General features: G+C 45.3%; 1 protein-coding gene across 1 annotated transcript; it reads right to left on the reverse strand.

Annotated features, from left to right (window-relative positions):
• Nucleotides 1-1,136: 1,136 nt before the first annotated feature.
• Nucleotides 1,137-17,025, reverse strand: GPR162 (G protein-coupled receptor 162). Its single transcript, XM_020804145.3, has 5 exons — nt 16,607-17,025; nt 11,539-13,668; nt 6,536-6,725; nt 4,399-4,550; nt 1,137-2,075 (listed from the first exon to the last, which is right to left on the reverse strand). The coding sequence occupies exons 2-5, from the start codon at nt 12,451-12,453 to the stop codon at nt 1,563-1,565; spliced, it is 1,770 nt and encodes a 589-aa protein (XP_020659804.3). The 5' UTR covers nt 12,454-13,668; nt 16,607-17,025; the 3' UTR covers nt 1,137-1,562.
• Between the last annotated feature and the right edge of the window lie 1,166 nt (nt 17,026-18,191).

The following is an 18,191-nucleotide window of genomic DNA, read 5'->3' on the forward strand; positions in this document are numbered from 1 at the left end:
GCCTATTTTAACAGGGGAGCTAGAAGGATTACTGAGGTAATGTATGGGAAACATGATGAAATATAGTCCATACTTGCTTAGTATCTTTCCTTGCTTAGCATTTCATGTGTTGGTAGCTAAGGCTGTGACTGCAGTGCAATTGGATTCTTAGCCTGTATTATGGCTGAATTTGCAGTCAATGATTACACAGAGGCTATGGATTGATTTTGGGAGTTCAGTGTTCACACAAGAGGCAATGCAATTTGCATTTCAGCCCACAACCCCCCCTTTTTCCTTCCTTACTCTGATCCTTCCTCTGCTGATTCTCTGCTGACTCTACAGTTTTCTGTAAAGCCACTTGGTTTTAAAAGGGTTCTACAGTGTTCTGGAAAAGGTGGCTGTGTTCCAAAGTTCTTCATAATATGTACAGAAATACCACGCAGCACAGAAATGGCTTTTATTTCATCTGGGTTGTTTCTATTTTCTTTGTAATTAAAATATTTTTTTCATCTGAGGTTGATCTAGTGCTAAACTAGTTTATCAGTACTAGTGATAGGGTGATAAAGCAATCTAGCACTAATCTCATATATGTAAATTTTTTTAATTGGAGGACAGTTGGGAGGGAAGAATGCAAGAGTGGGTATTCCTGCAGTCCTGAACATCATACGCCAACTGCTTGTGTCACAGAAACGCCACCCATAGCCATGCCCCTTGTTTTTACAAGAATGGATCAACTGGTCACACAGGAAAATGTCCATTCAAATTGTTCTGGCTTGGAAAAAGTAGAAACTCAGAGTGGCAGAGAAAAAAACAAGTTGGGAGCAAAAAAGGCTGGACTGATTTGAACTGGCCTTTGTGTCGTGTGATCAGACAAAATACTTTAGGTCAACTCATACTATAACTGCAGCAAATCCTGCGGTATTTTATTGTGTTGTCACAGCCTAAGACTAGATCTGCAGCAGACCCAAATGTTCTTTCTTTCCGATTGCTTGTGTTTCAGTCTCTTCTAGTACTTGCTGAGAGCATAATGCCATGCATGTTAAGTATATTTGACAGTTTTTAGTGGGTCTTATTCCCAGCTAGTGTGTAGAGGATTACAGCTGAGATCAAATAACTGTTACAAAAACATAACTCATAAACAAAAAGCAAGACACATATGACACTCCAAATATAGATGTTTTTAATACCTTCCTGTCCCATAATTGGCAATCAATTAGTGTTTCTCATAATGGGTGGAGCTAAGAAAGGGATGGTTGGTACTAGTAATCCTACTCAACAGGGTGGAGCTGACAAAAAGTGCCCTCAATGAATTGCAGTGGTCTGCATGTCCATTTTTCATCTGAGAGCAAGGTGCTGTGGCTCCTTCCAAAAATAAATGCAATTTCTTCTCCTGCCACATCTTTCCTCCCCACCACAGCAGGACAAACAGTGGGCACATTCCCTCCACTGCTATGGTGAGAAACAAGAGGACCTAAATTTCCCATTGGGCCCTGGAATTGGGCAGACTTGTTGAGTGTTACTTAAAAATCCAGAGCACAGCAAATGCTTTGGATGGCATTTCATAGATTGAGCTCCTAGAAGGTCTATGTCTCATAAGCTGTCATGGTCCATTTACTGTCCTCCTGCTGATCGCCACTGGAGAAGTAAAGATTTTCGCCACCAGTTAGTGAACACCGTCGATCCCTGTCAGCAACCCCTTCCTGCTCAGCACCATTGAGGGAATAGTGCCTTTCACGCTGCACTGAAAAGGGGAGGCGTGAGTGGCGTGGACTGGTGAGTGGGGAGGGCACTGGTGTTTCATCAATGAAGGTGGTAATCTCATCACGGAAGAAACAAGTGGTAGAACCAGGGGCCCGGGAGGCCAGTCCAGCTTCCAAGAATTGTCGAAGTGTGGTGAACTCATCTTCAAGTGGCCGTCGACGGTGAGGATAGTTGCGGAGTTCTGGAGGCAAAAAGCCAGACGCTCCCCCAGGTTTGTGGGGTGCAACAACACGGATGTCATCAGATGAGGACCACTTGTGAAGGAAGGAAGGAGAGGATCGGTGGGAGGAGAAGATGTTAGTTTCATCGTGGGACATCCTCCGCGAGATAGGGACCTAACAGGAAAGAAGTTAGTGATAGATGAGGCCTTATTAAAATACAGGTTTTTGCTATTTGTGGGTAGGTCCAATGACAAAAGGCTTACTAGAATAAATCAAGGTGAGAAAATTGACATATTCATGTTGAAGTCCTCCCCTATTTTTAGCCATTGATTACCAGCTGACACATAGTCAAGAGTTTTGTGGTGTTTTAGTGGTATATATTATAGAATGCTAAAAGTGATCAAATACTGAATAATTTTGATTAAATGTAAATGTTATCAAAATTAGAGGCAAATTCTTTGTCAATCATGCCACTGCTAAAAAAAATCTGCATTATTCTGGAAATACTTAACCTAACCATATGTTCTATGAAGGCCTCTCAATCATTCAGTTTTGCCAATAGATGTTTATGTTGCTTGGTGGTTTGGGGTCAGCTAGAACCCAATGCAGTGTGGCATTTGACGCTTTCTAACATTTGTATACTTACTGTTTTTAGCTTTAAATATTGTCTTTTAATGATGTAAGCTACATTGGAACCTTTTTAAGGAGAAGGGTGGAGTAGATATATTTTAAATAAATAGTAAATAAATGCTTTGAGTCTTGATGAAGACAGAAAGCCACTGGTGCCTTAGAAGACTTATTACTGTATATAGATGGTTGACATGGCTACAGCAAGCTACAATGCAGCCAAAGAAAACACACAAACATTCTTACATACTGGAGAGGCCTGAATCCAGCTCACCATGGTCTTTTCTCCCACAGCAGATGGGCTGCCGTGACCTGGGCAATCCAAGGGTTTTTTGTAGTCTAGGCTCCCTACATTATAGCTGGCTGAGGGGAAAGCAAGACACTTCCTCACTGCTTTGTACTGAGGAGCACAAACTCTTTTTCTGACTAGGTCACCATATTATCACTTGGTAAGATAAGCTATTCTTAGAAATTTTTTATTTATTTAATTTAAGAAACTTGCCTATCCAATACAATTTTTAAGCAGGGAAAGCTCTCTCCACTCATCCTAAGAAAATTATCTCTTGCAGATCCTTCCTAAATATGCACCAACACACAGAACTCCATAATTTTCTTAGGATGAGTGGAGAGAGCTTTCCCTGCTTAAAAATTGTATTTGGGTTTTAAAACTTCAAGTGTACTCCATTAATCCACAGTGTACACACACATGTCCCCTAAGTTTGGATTCACCTGCTTGCTAACACTTGTCAAGACAGAGCTACCATGGATTCCTCTGAGGGAAGTTGAGTATGTGTGTGTGGGGGGTACGGGAAGTGTTAGGGATTTACAACAGTTGTTTAGGTCTTCCCCTAGTCTGCAAGATAAATCTGCTCTTGAGAAGGGAATCTGTTGGAAAAGAATCTTAGGACTCGTATGGAGGGAGCAACAAAGAGGCTCCATGATCTACATCTGTGCGAGGAAGACACATGTGCATATGTGTCAGCAGCCTGCAGCAATATTGTGCAGTATTCTATCAAGAGGTATGGAGGGAGAATGTTGGAACTCTACACTGAATTAAAAGCGGCTTACATTATTATTTCCTCACACCACCACTACCCCAAAGGACAGGAAGGAAAAGCTTAAAAGAATTGTGAATTAAATGATAACCTAATCACGTATAGAATCCAGTATTGGGAGCCCATGCCATGCATGTGCTAGATATGGAATGAAAAGACTCAGGTACAGATCTTCAAGTTGTTTGGGCTAATTCAACCTAACTTACCTCCCCAGTGTGTTGTCCAGATCAAATAGCTTCATGTGTGGCACCAGATACAGATGGCTGATATCATGCTAGGTCTCAAAACCAGTGTAAAGTGTGCATTCACTTAGGCCCAAATGAGATTTAATGGCTGCCACTGACCCATATTCCTTCCTGTGTTTCCCTGGTAACCTCTAGCAAGGAACACTGCCCAAAGAAATGGAGCAGATGTCGGGGAATAACAAGCATCCTGATGTGGTTTTATGTATCTTCTTTCAGTAGACATTACTGGGGAGATGTGGGGAGAAGCCATGTTGGAAGCAGTAGCCATATTTCGCACCCATAACATCTGGTTCAAGTCTTATTATTTTGATAACATCCACATTTTTTGATCTGGAGAGGCAACAAAGCTCATGGGCACAGTACAGCTTTTGTACATGAAAAATATGATGTTCAGCCCTCTGGCATCTCCATTCAGAAGAATCTCAGAAACCACAATGAAGACAGACTCTTGTCTGTGCTAGATAGACTGATCAGGTAAAAATCAGCATCCACTGGCAGTGTTGCAAATGCACAAATTGAGTCTGTCCCAGACCAGGGAACAAAGCAGATGAAGAAGAGTAGACCTCCTACCTGCAGGTAGTGCACCCTGTCATGGGGCAATAGCATGTGATGCACTGGCAGCAGCTTAGCATCCCTTGGATTCCGTTTCATAGCTGCAGCACCGTTGGCATCAAATCGAACTTTGCAGATCCTCCCATCACCATAATCATCGGCAGTGCCATCTAGAACAGAACAAGACATTAAGAATCTCTTTTCTCCACGCACACGTCTCTTCCTCCCTTCTCACCTGGGTGGCATGTGAAGACAGAAGGCAGGTTTTCATGATTGTCTGGATTCTTTAGGTCAGGAGTGGGCCAAGTATCTTGCAGATGTTGCTGGACTGCAATTCCCATTGTCCTTCTTCACTGATTATGCCAGATCGGGCTGGTGGGAGTTGCAGCTTTGTCCACCTTTGTTTTAGGTAGCTATTGCATAGATCCAATGGGAAATGTTTTTCTGAGGGCTCTGCCACAGTTTTGTACCTGTGCTGCAAACCTGCACTGAGCTGGTCCTGCGACTAAATTCCTCACAATGCAGGGTTGCTGCTAATCCAGTCTTAGGGTGAATGGCCTGCAATGACAACTCTGCCCCAAGCACAAAGAATATCCAGATTGGACTATGGCAAGCTGGTTATGTACATCAGCTGCTTCTTTTCTTTGTAATGTTGGCAGACAGGTTCCAGGCAGGGATGCTACAGCCACTGGGCATACTGCCTAGTAGAATGAGGATGGGCAAGCTGGTGCTCTGGATTCTTTCCAATTCCATAATTCTTTGTGTAGGGAATAGATTTAGGCTGAAGGCAGATGGAATATTTTTAGAGCAACGGGGAGGGGGGCAATTTGCAAGTGTTCTTATTATATGCCGGGGTCCACATAGACATTTTTCTGTACTTGATCAAGAGCTGTAAACCTTCTTTTTCAAATCTACAGTGTGACTGGGGAAACAACTGAGTGTGGAGGATCCTACAGTTTCACAGTGTGACATCTCCAGTCTATGCATATAACAGTAGCATTGCAATTTTGTGTGTATGTATTTTGTGAAGCTGATGGAGCTGTGAACAATTGAATGTATGCATCCTTTAAAAACTGAAACCAGATACAGGAGGGTAGAGTCTAAAGTTACTGATGGCTGACCCGGCATTCAGCAAGCTAAAGTCACGAAGAATGTGATACAGGGCTCTCATCTGTAGCTGCTGTTTGAATTTTACACCAACCCTGACTGTTATTTTGGTTTACGTTTACAGTTTTTCACCGTTATTTGGTTTTAACTAATTGAAGGCACACTTGCAGCTTTTATCTAGGATTGAACTGAGAAAGCCACCAGATATAATTCGTTCTGTTCACTGACTGCCTACAATTTGACTTCAGCAAAATGTATTTTAGCAAGTGCAACACAGAAGACAAGGGTCCTCTCCCCCTCTTTTTCCCTGTTAACTGGACTTGTGTAGAAGAATTCCCCAAATAAGATTTTCCTAAATATCTGTAGGTTTACAAGATGTAGCCATGATAGTCTGTGCTAGCATATCAGGCAAAAAAAAAAAAAAAAAAACAGAACAAAAATAAAAAAAATAAAGAAGACAAAAATGTTATGGCACTTTAAAGAGTTACTGCTGCGTTTTAATGCAAACTAAATACATATCTGATTTATTTTGCTTATTTGGGTAAAATTGTATTTGGCCACTGCTTTTAGTGATAGTTAACTGCTACCTGCTTTTAATATCATTTTATGTTAGTTCGTTTGCTATTAACCTTATTCACCATGAATGAACATCCATTTAACTATAATTCTAGTTAATCTGGAAGATGGACCCATTTTGTTCCAACCCTCCTCCATTAATTAGGGAAATGTGAATTGGAAAGTCTTATGCATTGTTTTTAAAAGTACATGCAGAGTAGGGAGGGTATAAAACATACATGTTTCCCCTTTAGGGCAAACAGCAAAAAGGGTGGTTCACACTAGGGAAATGGCACATAGAAGAAAGGTTAACCCTCCTCCTCACCACTGTTCTAGACCTCCTTGCCTCTTCCTCTGTTTTTTAAAACAGAACCAAATCTAGTGAGATCCTGAGGCTGCCCATCCCACAGCCTCCAAAGCCTTATCCACTGTTTTTCTGCTAACCTTTCATACCATGTTCTGCTTTCTTCTCTTAATACATAGAGGGGCTCACCATCATCTCCATCTTCCTCTGACATTATGGCCACACACTGTTCCCACACGGTACGGACATCAGCACGGTAACGTTCACAGGACCAGATGAAGGATGGGAGCAGCAGAGTCTGTACCATGGAACACCAGAGCACAGCCAGGACCATCCAGGTAGGAGCCACATCTAAGCGCAGGCTTAAAAAACTCACCACCTAAAGAAAAGGAAAGAATCAAGGGTGGAGAAAACATAAATAATGTCTTACTCCCTATTCCCAGAGCAGCTAAACCAGGAGACACATTTTTCCAGAGAATTGAAAGAGCCCGCCCATCAGCGACTTGGTAAGTTATATTTCGCTAGTTATATTTGCAACAGCTATAGTGGATAGTACTGGATTCAGAACTAGGAAATGTGGGTACAAATCCCTGCTTGACTATGAAAGCTTGCTTGGGGAGGGTGTGGCAAACTACTCCTTGCACATCTCAGATGCCTTGAAAAACACTATTGAGATCGCCAGAAACAACCTGATGGCACACATCAAAAATATTTTGTTGGATTTATAGACAGTCTCTGCAAGTTTTATACTCTTCCAAAACTCTGCCAAACATATTTTATCATGGGGAACAATGACAGAAATTAATACATGCATTCATCATGGGAAATTAAGTTTCCTCAAACCCTCAGAAAATTATTGATAGTTACCAGCCCATCTCTTACCAGGAATAACAAAATGCACTTAGAAGGTGTCCTCTCCCCGGAAAAAAAAACACCCCGATATGTGAAATTAAGCAGAAAGGGTATACTTTCTGTGCTGTGGAAATTGCACTTGGTAGTACTGATCAAGTCAATACTATTCTTCTCGTTCGCCACAAGCAGAAGATGAAACTGTACTTATCAGCACAATCATCTCAATTGGGAATGTCTTTTGTGGGGACAGTTAGATATCCCTATTAATTGTCATTGATACTTATTAATTGCATGCACTGTATCACTTTCCTGCTCATGCTGTGAACTGCTAAACTCTTAAATATCAAGGTCTGGAGAAGATGGAGATCACCAAAGCACCAGGGGAGGGGGACTCGAGTCGCGGGACTCTCCGTCAAGTCAGACTTAAGTCATGCTGGTGACTCAACTTGTTTTTCTTTCCTCCAATGACTCAGACTCGACTTGCAATTCAGAACCCACCCACCCCTCCCTTTTTTCCTCAGGAAAAGAACTTATTTTTTAAAAATAAGGATTCAGACTTGGGGCTTGGGACTCAGGACTTGGTGCCAAAGACTTGAACTCAGACCCAAAGACTTGGCCAGCATCCCTCCAAAGTGCCAGGGGACACGGCCATGTGGCCAGGGGTGTGGAGAGTGTTGCCTTTGCCATGGGTGATGGTTTTTCCTCTTGCAACTCTTTTTCTCTCTTGAAATAAAATGTTTGGTAGTCAACTGTTCTGCCGGATTCAAATTTCAGGGACTTCCAGATGGAAAGCTTCCGGTGCTGCAAATCAAAGAAAACAGCAGAACTTCTCCTTTCCTAAATAGATTTTTATGTGGTGGGGGGAAAAAAAGAGGGAAGAAAATCTAGGAAAACATGGAAGAGTATCAAGTGGGAGGTGATAAGAGCTGGACTTTAGGCAGGGCCCTCTCACAATAAAAGCTTCATTCGGAAGCCTCCGATGTGTCTAAAGGCTATACCTCTTTTTGCAAGGGCACCCCATTTTCCCACTAAATAGCAGTATATTTGTTGTTGTTGTTTTGTTGTCTGGACAGAACCGACTGATAATGACGCTGGCAGGGCTCTCAAGATCAATGAGATATTTAAGGAGTGGCTTTATCTGCTCCACTCCCTCTGTGAGTTTCCATGGTTCAGTGTGGAATTGAACCTTATCATCCATAGTCCTAGCCCATCACTCTACCCACTGCACCAGTTACTGTGTCGATGACAGTCACAGCGTCAATGACAGTCACAGCGCCCGTGTAAAATATGGCTCACACTAACATTGCAAGCACTAACTCAGTGCATCAGAGTTCTCTGCAGCCTTTTCACTGGTATTTATTTTTTTGTAATGCAGTTTTTAGGCTCTGCTGTCATTATTATTCCAAATGTTAACCATCAGCAATGTTTCTCACAGTGCTAACATTTTATTTCTGATACACCCTGAATCAATAACTATCAGAAGACTCTTGTTCCGCCCACCACTGCTGGAGCGCACATCCATGGGAATGAACATCCCAGCAGCTACGTAGGCTGTGGCTGAAATAGAAAAGGATTGCAGGGAGCTTAAGTGAAACGAACAATGGCATCAAACAGGTCATACGGCACCTATCCCCTGCCCTGCCAGAGCACTGGAGAGTAATGGAATTATTAACATTCCCTCCTAAAAGAGATCAGAGATAGCACTGTATGAAAAGGAAAATGCATATCTTTTAGATAGCACAATAAGCCAGAGAACCCTGGGAGCTTTGGCTTACTGAGGATGGGGTTGAGGAGGCACTGTCCACTTGCTCCCTCTTGCAATGCGAGTGGCTAAACAGTTAGGTAAATGATGCTGGTTTGGGACATGACAGGCAAGGTTTGTTTACTGTGATGTCCAAAACTGGCAGCAGATGGTGCTCCAGCTTGTCCAGGAGGCAGAGGAAGAATCCAGGGTTAGTTTTTATGATTTCTTTCTCTGGCTTGCTGAGATGGGCAAAAGATCTGCCACTTGCTTAGTTGCTCACAATGCAAGCAGGAGCAAGTTGGCAGTATACAACGATACACTGCTTAACCTCAAAAAGCCAAGGTCCCTACAATTCTCAAGCTTATTGTGACATCCATAGTTGGCCACTGTGTAGAAAACTCCTTAAAACCTCAGAAAGAAAGTTGCTCTGTCACTTCTTTTCAAGCAGAAAGAGAAGCCGTCTTTTACCCCATGAAAATCAATGGACACCATTTTTAGCATTTGCTCCAGTGGTATCCAGCATTGACATCCATACTCTACCCTGGGCAATCTTTTTCTGTACAGAGGGGGGAAATTAAGTGTGGCATTTGAGGATACAACTGTAGTTAGGCCAGATACCAAGTGATCTATCCTGCATGACAAAGATTCTGCAGGTTCTCTCAGCTCAGTCCGTTTTCACTACGTCCACAAGGATTCTTCCAATCTACAGGAATTTCCTGCATAGATAACATGCATTGAACAAGTGAACAATAGCACAAACCTTTTGAAATTGTGGTTCATAGAATCTGTTTAGTGTATTGCAGGTCCAATAGGTGGGCCTAGGGAGAGCATGTGTATGACTGTACAATGTGACCTGAAGTGTGTGAGTTAATATGTAAAAGAGTATCCAAAAATAAAGACATCAAAGCTTAAAGATACTGAGTAAGTCTGGAAATCTTTTACGCACTTGTGATATAATCCACAAGCCCCTTGGGCTACTAAATGTCTGTTCTTTTAAGATAACATTATTTCAGAATATCAAATGCCCACACTGAAAAAACAAACAAATCCAAAACCTCTTGGTTTCTCTGTTGGAATTCCTTTCTTAAAATGATTTTAATTTACCAATTCTAAAAGGAACTGAGGATTTAGGGCAAAGATCATACCCTATGCAGGCCATTCATGGGAGCACATCAAAGGCAGTTTGAAGCTAGAAACATTACAGTTTTGCTCAGTTTGGGACCATAGATAACCTGGTGCTTTTCGTGTGCATACTTTATTGCTTTCTTGGTTTTTTTTTCTTTTGTTTTGTTTTTAAGATTATTGTAGTGCTTCAAAACTTACAAAAACTTGAGTGTTCAGAGACAAGGTTGGGACAAAAGAAATCTACTATATGCCCATCCAGGATAGGGAGATTGTGACCTGCAAGCCACATATATTCACCATGCTCCACTTCTGGCTCACCTACTCTTCCCAGGTTCTACTCACTATCCTACGTTTGCATTCCCTTCCATTCTAAGCTATCTCCCAAGGATCATCCAAGCAGTGTAGGATGGGGAGTTCATGGACAAAGTTTCAACTATCTCAGTCTACGCCCATTACTCATTTGATAAAACAGCTGAGAAGTGGGGGGGGGAGAGAGATCTGTGGGAAGAAGGAAGCAGATGACAAGAGGATGAGATCTCTCTTTTTCTGCATCCCCCAGCTTGCTGCATTTTCTGCAGGAGAGGAGCAGTGGGTGGGGTGGGGACAGGCAAATGGGAAAATGGAGGGAGGAGAGAGAAAGGAGAGAAAGGAAGACAAGAGAGAGAGAAGGAGAGGGAGAAAGAATGGGAAAGTAGGTAACGGGGGCAAAGAATAAGAGTGACTGAGAATGGAATGGGGGAACTGGAGTGAGATGATGTCAGAATGGAGTATGTGAATGTCAAGGTGTGGATATCTCAATGTGTTTGATTGAGGGTATATGGATATATGAGAAAGGGAGGGGAGCGTGCATGGATGTCTGGATGGGTGTAAACAGGCTGTGCAGGTGGCCTTTTTCCTGCCCATTTGGGTTTGGTCCTCCCCAGTGTTGCCTTTGGCCTTTCCTAGTACAGTCGTAGCAGGAAGCTTGCAGCAGGCTGCTCATGAAAGATCACCAATACTGATGTACACCATGGGCCACGATGTCTCTGCCTTAGAACCTTCAGCTCTCTCTATGGAGTAAATATAAAGGAAATTGAATGACTTTTCAAAGCATTTGTTTTCAAACTGCTTGTCAGGAAGCCTAGATATCCTTGGGATACTTCCTGGGGATTTCTAGGTGAGATTCTCAATAATAGCCAAGAAACCTCCCTGAAAGACAATCATTACTGATCTTCCCTTGCTGTGTCCACATGGAGGGTAGAAGTACGGACCTCATTCATTCATTCGTTCGTTCGTTCGAACGTTAGAGCACAAAACATGGCCTAAAAGAATAGAGTAATGCAAAAGACAAGGAAAACCGTGCCTAACACTCAGAGGGGTGTTTTATTTTGTTTTGTTTGTAAACAGGGCAGTTTGGAAAGATCCAGTTCTGGAAACCACTTTTCTAAGATCATGGGGGAATAGGGTGGGGGAAGAAGGAAGTACACCTTACCAGTATGGGTACTCCAGTCAGTGTGTCGTACAGGAACACAATGGCAGTGATGAGGTTCGTCATTTGCATGGAAGTCTTGGCAGATTCAGATCCATCCAACGAGGATCGTCTTTTGCCTCGGACATCCTCGACCACGATAGCTGGCACATTGAAGGTGTTGTGGGCTGAAGCGGGGCACGACGAAGAAGCTTCTTCCGTTCTCTGATGATGGCATCTGTGGTGCCTTCGGTGTGCCCATAAGGTCTGGTAGAAAGTAATGCCCACACAAACCAAGCCCATGACTATGCCTCCTAGGAGAAGCAAGCTGAAGCATACACCAAACCCCAGACCTATCTTGCTGACAATGAACTGGCAACCTCCAGTAAAGTAGCGTTCCCCATTGTTGTGCCAGCCAATGGAAGGCAACGTGGAGAGAATGAAAGATACCATCCAGATGCCCATCACAGCATGAAGGGCCTGCTTCTTGGCATTGCTCAGCCGGTAGTTGACAGGCCATCTCACCATCCACATACGGTGGTACGACAAGGAGGCCACGGTGAAGCACGTGGCCAAGGCCAATGTGTAATACGTGGAGACAAAGACTTTGCAAATGCTCTCGTTCCAGTCGTAGTCAGAGGATTCACGTCGCAACTGCACCACGGCATAGGTGGTGAGCGGCACAGCCGCCATGAGAATGTGTGTCCCTGCCAAGAAGCACAGTAACAGCTCCAGGGGCTTGTGTTTCTGTTGCTTGGCTGTGATGCTCAAGATTATCCAGGAGTTAGCTAGCAGTGCAAGCAGCCCACAAGCCAGCCACCACAAGGAGTTATTGTGCAGGGTAGCCTTAGACAGTTCCTCCACAGGGCTGCTGCCTCCCCCACGATTCATTGTGCTGTCTCCTCCTTGGGACTGAGAAATGACTAAGAAAAAGATCATACAAAGGATCCCCACAAAGGAGCCAGTGATAGCTCCTTCATCGACTTCCGAAGCGAAACAGGAGAGAGATGGACAGGAAACCTCTGGGAGGTACAGCCATGAAGATAATGGGCAGTATCTTAGGCTGTTATTTGTTACCCTCTTCCTTCTTTACCCTCTTTCTGTTTTCTTCACTTCCTCTCCATTGATCCATCCCTTTTTTCTTTTCTCTGTCTTTCTTTTAGAGGGTTTTCTAGTTCTTACTTTGAAATGTATTTACAGAAAACATAAAATTCATGGAAACAAAACAAACATCTCTGTCCTCTGTGAGTCCCCCCATAATTCAAGGTCACTGAAAAATTCCTGCTATGTTTTTATGAAAGGTTAACATTTACAGTGAGTGCAGGATCATTTAAGGTCTTTACAGCTATCAGCTTGATGTGACTGAACCACCCCTCTTAGGATGATAGCCTATCCAGATCCCTGCTAGCTTGTTAAACAAAGCCTAGGTTCTTTGGTTGGTACATGTCATGTTTGATTAATTGGTAACCTATGAACTTAGTGATTTACAGCTCATCAGGATAATAGTTCTCTCAAGTTACACTAGACAACTTTTGGGGTCCTTATAACTCAGCCATTTTGACTATATTCTTGTATTGGTTATTTTTGTTATACTTGGCCCTGACAAATCTTTACATTACCTTGTGTGCACAAAGAGGCAGAAAAAGCATGTTTTAAATAAATAACATATTCAATGAAAAATGAAATAAAGGAGAGGTCGTCTTCTTCCTTCCTTCCTTCCTTCCTTCCTTCCTTCCTTCCTTCCTTCCTTCCTTCCTTCCTTCCTTCCTTCCTTCCTTCCTTCCTCTCAAAAAATTATTACCTCCCTTTAACAACCCATTAAGCTTTGTCTTCCTTGATGCATAAAGGATAAATGAACGGTCATTATGGGAGGAATGAATGGTAATTATGGAGTTGGTAAGCCTTGGTCCTCTTCGTCTTCAAAGGGTACCAAACCTGGTTTCTGCCACCAGCCTTTCTCACCAGTGAGCAATTCAGTGTCTGTAGGAAACGGATACCCTCCGCTTCTCAGCCAGGCCTTCAGGTTCACTGTCTCCCAGAACCATGTCTTCTGGTTTGGATTTTGTATCTGTAGGTAGACAGGCAAGAACCGCAGGAGGTATTAATCCTTTCACCTGAGCTCCTTGGCAACTTGGGCTCACAAAACCCTTTTTACTGTAGAAAGAACAAAAATAAAGACATAAGCAAATAGCTCCATCTCTTCCAGCCTCTACTCCCCCACTCATAGAAATCATTCCAATTTACCAGCCCACACAATGGGTAGTTAAAGGAGCATGTAGCCTATTGTGTCACATCACTGGATCAGCATGACACTGAAACATATGAAATGAATTCAACCATATTCCGGGCACATGTAATCTTCTTCACCCCCAGGAGTGTTCTGTGAAAGATGAAAGCTAAGGTGTGGAGGATCACTGTTACTTTTGTGGGTCTTTAAAGTCCCTCTCTGTTTTCCCATTCTTGACACCACCCAACTCTGCCCTAGGCATGAAGGAAAGAGAGCTAATGTCACAGGCAGATTTAATTCACACAGATTTAATTCACGGTTAAATGAAGATAGATCATTGTGGCCCATGGGGCACAACTCACAAAGTGTTCTTCTGCACAAGACCTCCTTGGCAAGAATGGGAACATAGCTCATGCTATGCCAGGGTCTTGATGATTTGCTATCCCCTGTTAATTGCCATGCATGTTAATTATCATGCATTCATTTGGATTTTTGCCCTTAGGCACTTAAAATATCTTGGATTAAATCTGCATACCAGTTCCTGTTTTAGTATTAGGATACTCTGCAGCAGTGGTCACAAAGTATTGTGGAGCAGGAACTCCTTTTTCTCCACTTCCAGGATACGCACTAACTGCCTTACCATTACTTTTAGTGATCCACCCAAGAAGCAGGCAACACATAGCTCTGCTCATCTTTCTACCCCCTTGAAGAATAGGGGTCTGTGTTGTGGCAGCAATTCACTTTTCATGCATGCTGTACCATACTTCTGATTCTACCATGGTTCAGCTACTGCTCCCCAGTCTTGCAGCAGTCTCCTCCCTGCTCAGGCTGATCTGAACATCCACAGAGCCCTGCCAATGTCCATGTACCTTCATATCTCATGATAGCCTTTTTTTTTTCATTGCAGATAACTTGTTTGATAAAACTCAACCCATTCTGTCCAACAACTCTTAATTTAGCTCAGAATGATGTCTGGGACCCATTTGGTCTATAAGATTGTTTGGCAAAGATTATTGAGCTATACACAATCTCCTAATTGGTACATTTCAGGCTGCACTTGCTGGAACCTGCTGGAATAGTTCCAGAACGGAAGACCAAGAAACTGGGTATTTGCTGAGGAGAGTAGTGGATTCAGAGACGTATTTAACTTTAAAAAAGAGAGAGGCAATTTTTCAATGCTGTTCTTCTTTCTCCGAGTTAGAGTGCAACTCCACCTATCTCGTGTACAAATGCGTATAAAGTCTTGGAATCACTTAGCCAATAAGCTCACAAGCAAGAGTATCTAAAAGGCTAATGAAAGATCTGCTGTCCATCTTGTTGAACTTGCTTTTAGCTCTGCTCAGAATCCTGCTTTCTAGCTCAGGTCTTTCTGTCCAGATGATGATTTAGTCAGAGGTTTGCAGGGGACATGATAGAACCATTGCTGCCCATTGTAAAAGGCTTATTTTCTTCTGCTTGCTAACGTTTCTGGTTGAATTGCTGTTGCAGGTTTTTATAATGCTTCAGCATCACACCAGCTTCAAGCATGATTCTACAAAAATGATCATCCATACCTGCATGTCAGGTGAACCAGTGAAGGGTACATGTTACTCATAAGCCACAGCAGGGCACATAGAGACTGGTTCTTGTTTTCCAAAGGGCACATTGAGATTTATCTGGATGGATTAGCAGAGTCCAAAGCCATCATGATGGTACTAAGCTCAACAGGAATGGGATAGCTCTTTCTTGCAAATCTTTCCCATAATTTCTGGTCAAGCCCCACAATTCTTAAGTGGGTTCTATCTAGGTTCTTTGAGTAAGCTTTATTTTGACTTCTTTTTGTGCATTGAGGTGCAGGCCTACACGATGCTTGGTTCCCTGCAAGCCTTCTGCTGGCACATTCCCACCCGACCCCACGCTTCCTGTTAAATGCCACCTCCCACTAACCTAGTTGTATCTCCAGATGGGAAGTTCTGTCGGACAAGGGAAACAAGTTAAAACTCACGGGCTTGTGACTGGAGGGGAAGAGGCAGAAAGAAGAGGAAAAGGAGGGGGAACAAGGTGACCCAGAAAAGACAGGGAACAAAGCAAAATGTGAGGCTGATATATATAAAAAAGGAAGCTTGGTGGAGATGGGCCAAAGGCCCTGCTGCTGCTTCCTAGGGATTAGGGAGAGGAAGGCATAATAAATGGTGACAGTGGCGGTGTGTGTGTGTGAGGGGGGGAGGTTGTCTCTCAACGAACACCCCCCCTCAAATGTCTTATCTTTAGGTCTCCAGCTTAAGCAAACTGCAGCTGGCCGTGACCTCAGACAAGTTGCCATGGTTATGTGGCTGAAGAGGGTAGGCCTGGGACGAGGGAGGAGAGGAGAGGAAGGCAGATAGTAAGGAGAGGGAGCAACCCAGACCTCTCTTGCCCTCCCCCTTGAAAGTGGGGGGGAAGGATGGTTTGGGAGGCAGGGTGGAGGACAAGTCTGATCTGTCGCCAGGGGCCGTCTCAATGGCAACCACACACCACTAGAGACCCAGGTCTGCGCCGGTGGGGAGCGGGTCGGATCCTGGTGGCAGGCAGGCGGGTTTCTCGAGGGGGGGGGGCGCGCGTCCTAGTGGGAAGGAAAGAGCAGCTGCTCCTCCGGTCCAGCTCCCCCCCCCCCACTCTCCCGGAGGGCTCCAGCAAGGGCGGGCACACAGGTAGGGGTCGGTGGCGGCGAAGAAAAGGGAGAAGCGAGCCGCGAAGGGAAGCAAAGGCAAGCGGGGAGCTGACGGAGGCGCCATGGACGCCTCTGCCAGGCGAGCCCCCCCCCCCCGCCTTCGCTCCAGCCGCCCCTTCCCGCGCTTCGGCCTCAGCCGCTGGAGGGAAGAAGCCGAGCGAGGGGACCCATCTTACCTCCTGCCGCCGCTGCTGTCGCTGCCATGGCGACCGGAGCATCCTTGGCTTCTCCCGCTCCTGCTCCTCCTGCCGCCGGCTGGCGGGCGGGCGGGCGGGCTGGCTTGCGTGCGTGTCTCCTTGCCTGCCTGCCTGCCTGCAGGAGCGGCTCGCTCACTTGCCCTCCACGCCGGTGGCTCTGGGTGCCGCTGCCCGCCTCCCACCCAGCTGCTGCGACGGCCACCCAGCCGGGGCTGGCGAGGGGGTACCCAGAGAGGCTCGAGGAAGGGAGGGAGGGAGGAGGAAGAGGCAAGAAGCACGGCGCACCCGGGCCGGGGAGCTCCGCCGGCCACGGAGGAGACGAAAGGGCACCCACCTCCCCGGCTGCTGCGTGCTCTTAATGGCTGCGGCCCTGGCCCGGCCGCCGCCGCCGCCGCCGCTGGTGGTGCGCGCGTGCCTGTCCCCTCCGCGTCCCTCCCCCGCCCCGGTTCCCCGAGGGAGGCGACAGCATTATTGCCGCTCAGGGTTGCTTGGGGATTTGCGTCTCTCTCCCCGGGGGAAGAAAGGAGGCGAGGAAGAGGGGGGAAGGGGGAAGGGAGAGGGCGCCACAGTCCAGGCGTGGAGCTGGGCGTCGCGCGGCCGCCGCCCCCCCTGCCTGGCGAAGCTCGTCGAGGGTAGCAGGGGGGACGGGAGGCTGCAGACTGGGGTGGGTGGGGACCCCCGAGAGAGAGAGGGGGGGGTTGCAGAGAGTCGGTCATGGGGATGCCTTGCAGGTGGCCTGGGGAAGTTCCTGGCCAAGAGAACCGGACCCTTGGGCTGCGCCTCAAGAGCGGCGCGAGGAACGCGGGAAAAGTTGTCGGGGTGCCCAGCGGCTTCGCACGTTACGCCCTTGGTGCACAGCCGGAGACCCTGCAAGTGTCCAGTGACGTGCTAGAATAATATTATGGGGCCTCCGGTGTTTTCTTCTGGTGGGGGAGAAGCAACTTAAGGTGAGCCAGTCTGCCTGGGGACAAGGCCCAGGAGGCGAGGGTTCAGCCCTCCTTCTCCCGACCCACTCACTCTACTGCCTCAGTGGCAGTTCCCAGCCCCCCCCCCCGCCCCACACTTGGGTTTTTTTAAAAAAAATCTTGCTTGTGACCCTGACAGACAAGAGTGTTATTGGGAAGTCCATGTGTCACAGCAATACACTTATAAGGGAACCTAAATTGGATGTAGGTCTGAATACACACTAGAAAATATATTTGGAAGCTTGCTTCGCCATAGTATGATGTATGAAAAAGACGTGCTGGCAGTCCCTGTACTGTATCTCTTGCTAGATAGAGGGAAATTCAGCAGGCTTCAGTCTCTTCCTGTATCTTGATGGGAGAAGTGTCATTCAATAAGATTTGCCTGTCAGGCGGTTTTAAAAGGAACAGGAGACCTGCCACAAGACATTATGGGAAACTTAAATGATGGTAACTTGAAGACCAGAAAAGTTGGTCTGTGTTACAGGAATGTGTGTCGTGGAAGCGATTAAAAAAAAATCTGTAATATTGCATAGAAGAGTAAGTGCGTTTTGTGAAAATATGATTGTTTCTGACTGGCAGAACATTTTGGAGAAATGTTT

This window comes from Pogona vitticeps, chromosome 2 (assembly GCF_051106095.1).
Source record: "Pogona vitticeps strain Pit_001003342236 chromosome 2, PviZW2.1, whole genome shotgun sequence".
Taxonomy (NCBI): domain Eukaryota; kingdom Metazoa; phylum Chordata; class Lepidosauria; order Squamata; family Agamidae; genus Pogona; species Pogona vitticeps.

Bases quoted from the DNA above. Each gene is read 5' to 3' on its own strand.
- GPR162 (XM_020804145.3), bottom strand. From the start codon at position 12,453: ATGATCTTTTTCTTAGTCATTTCTCAGTCCCAAGGAGGAGACAGCACA. The intron at 4,551-6,535 runs GTGAGCCCCTCT...GTTCTGTTCTAG, and splicing joins AGAGGAAGATGGAGATGATG to ATGGCACTGCCGATGATTAT. The intron at 2,076-4,398 runs GTAGGAGGTCTA...CTTTCCTGTTAG, and splicing joins ACAGGGTGCACTACCTGCAG to GTCCCTATCTCGCGGAGGAT.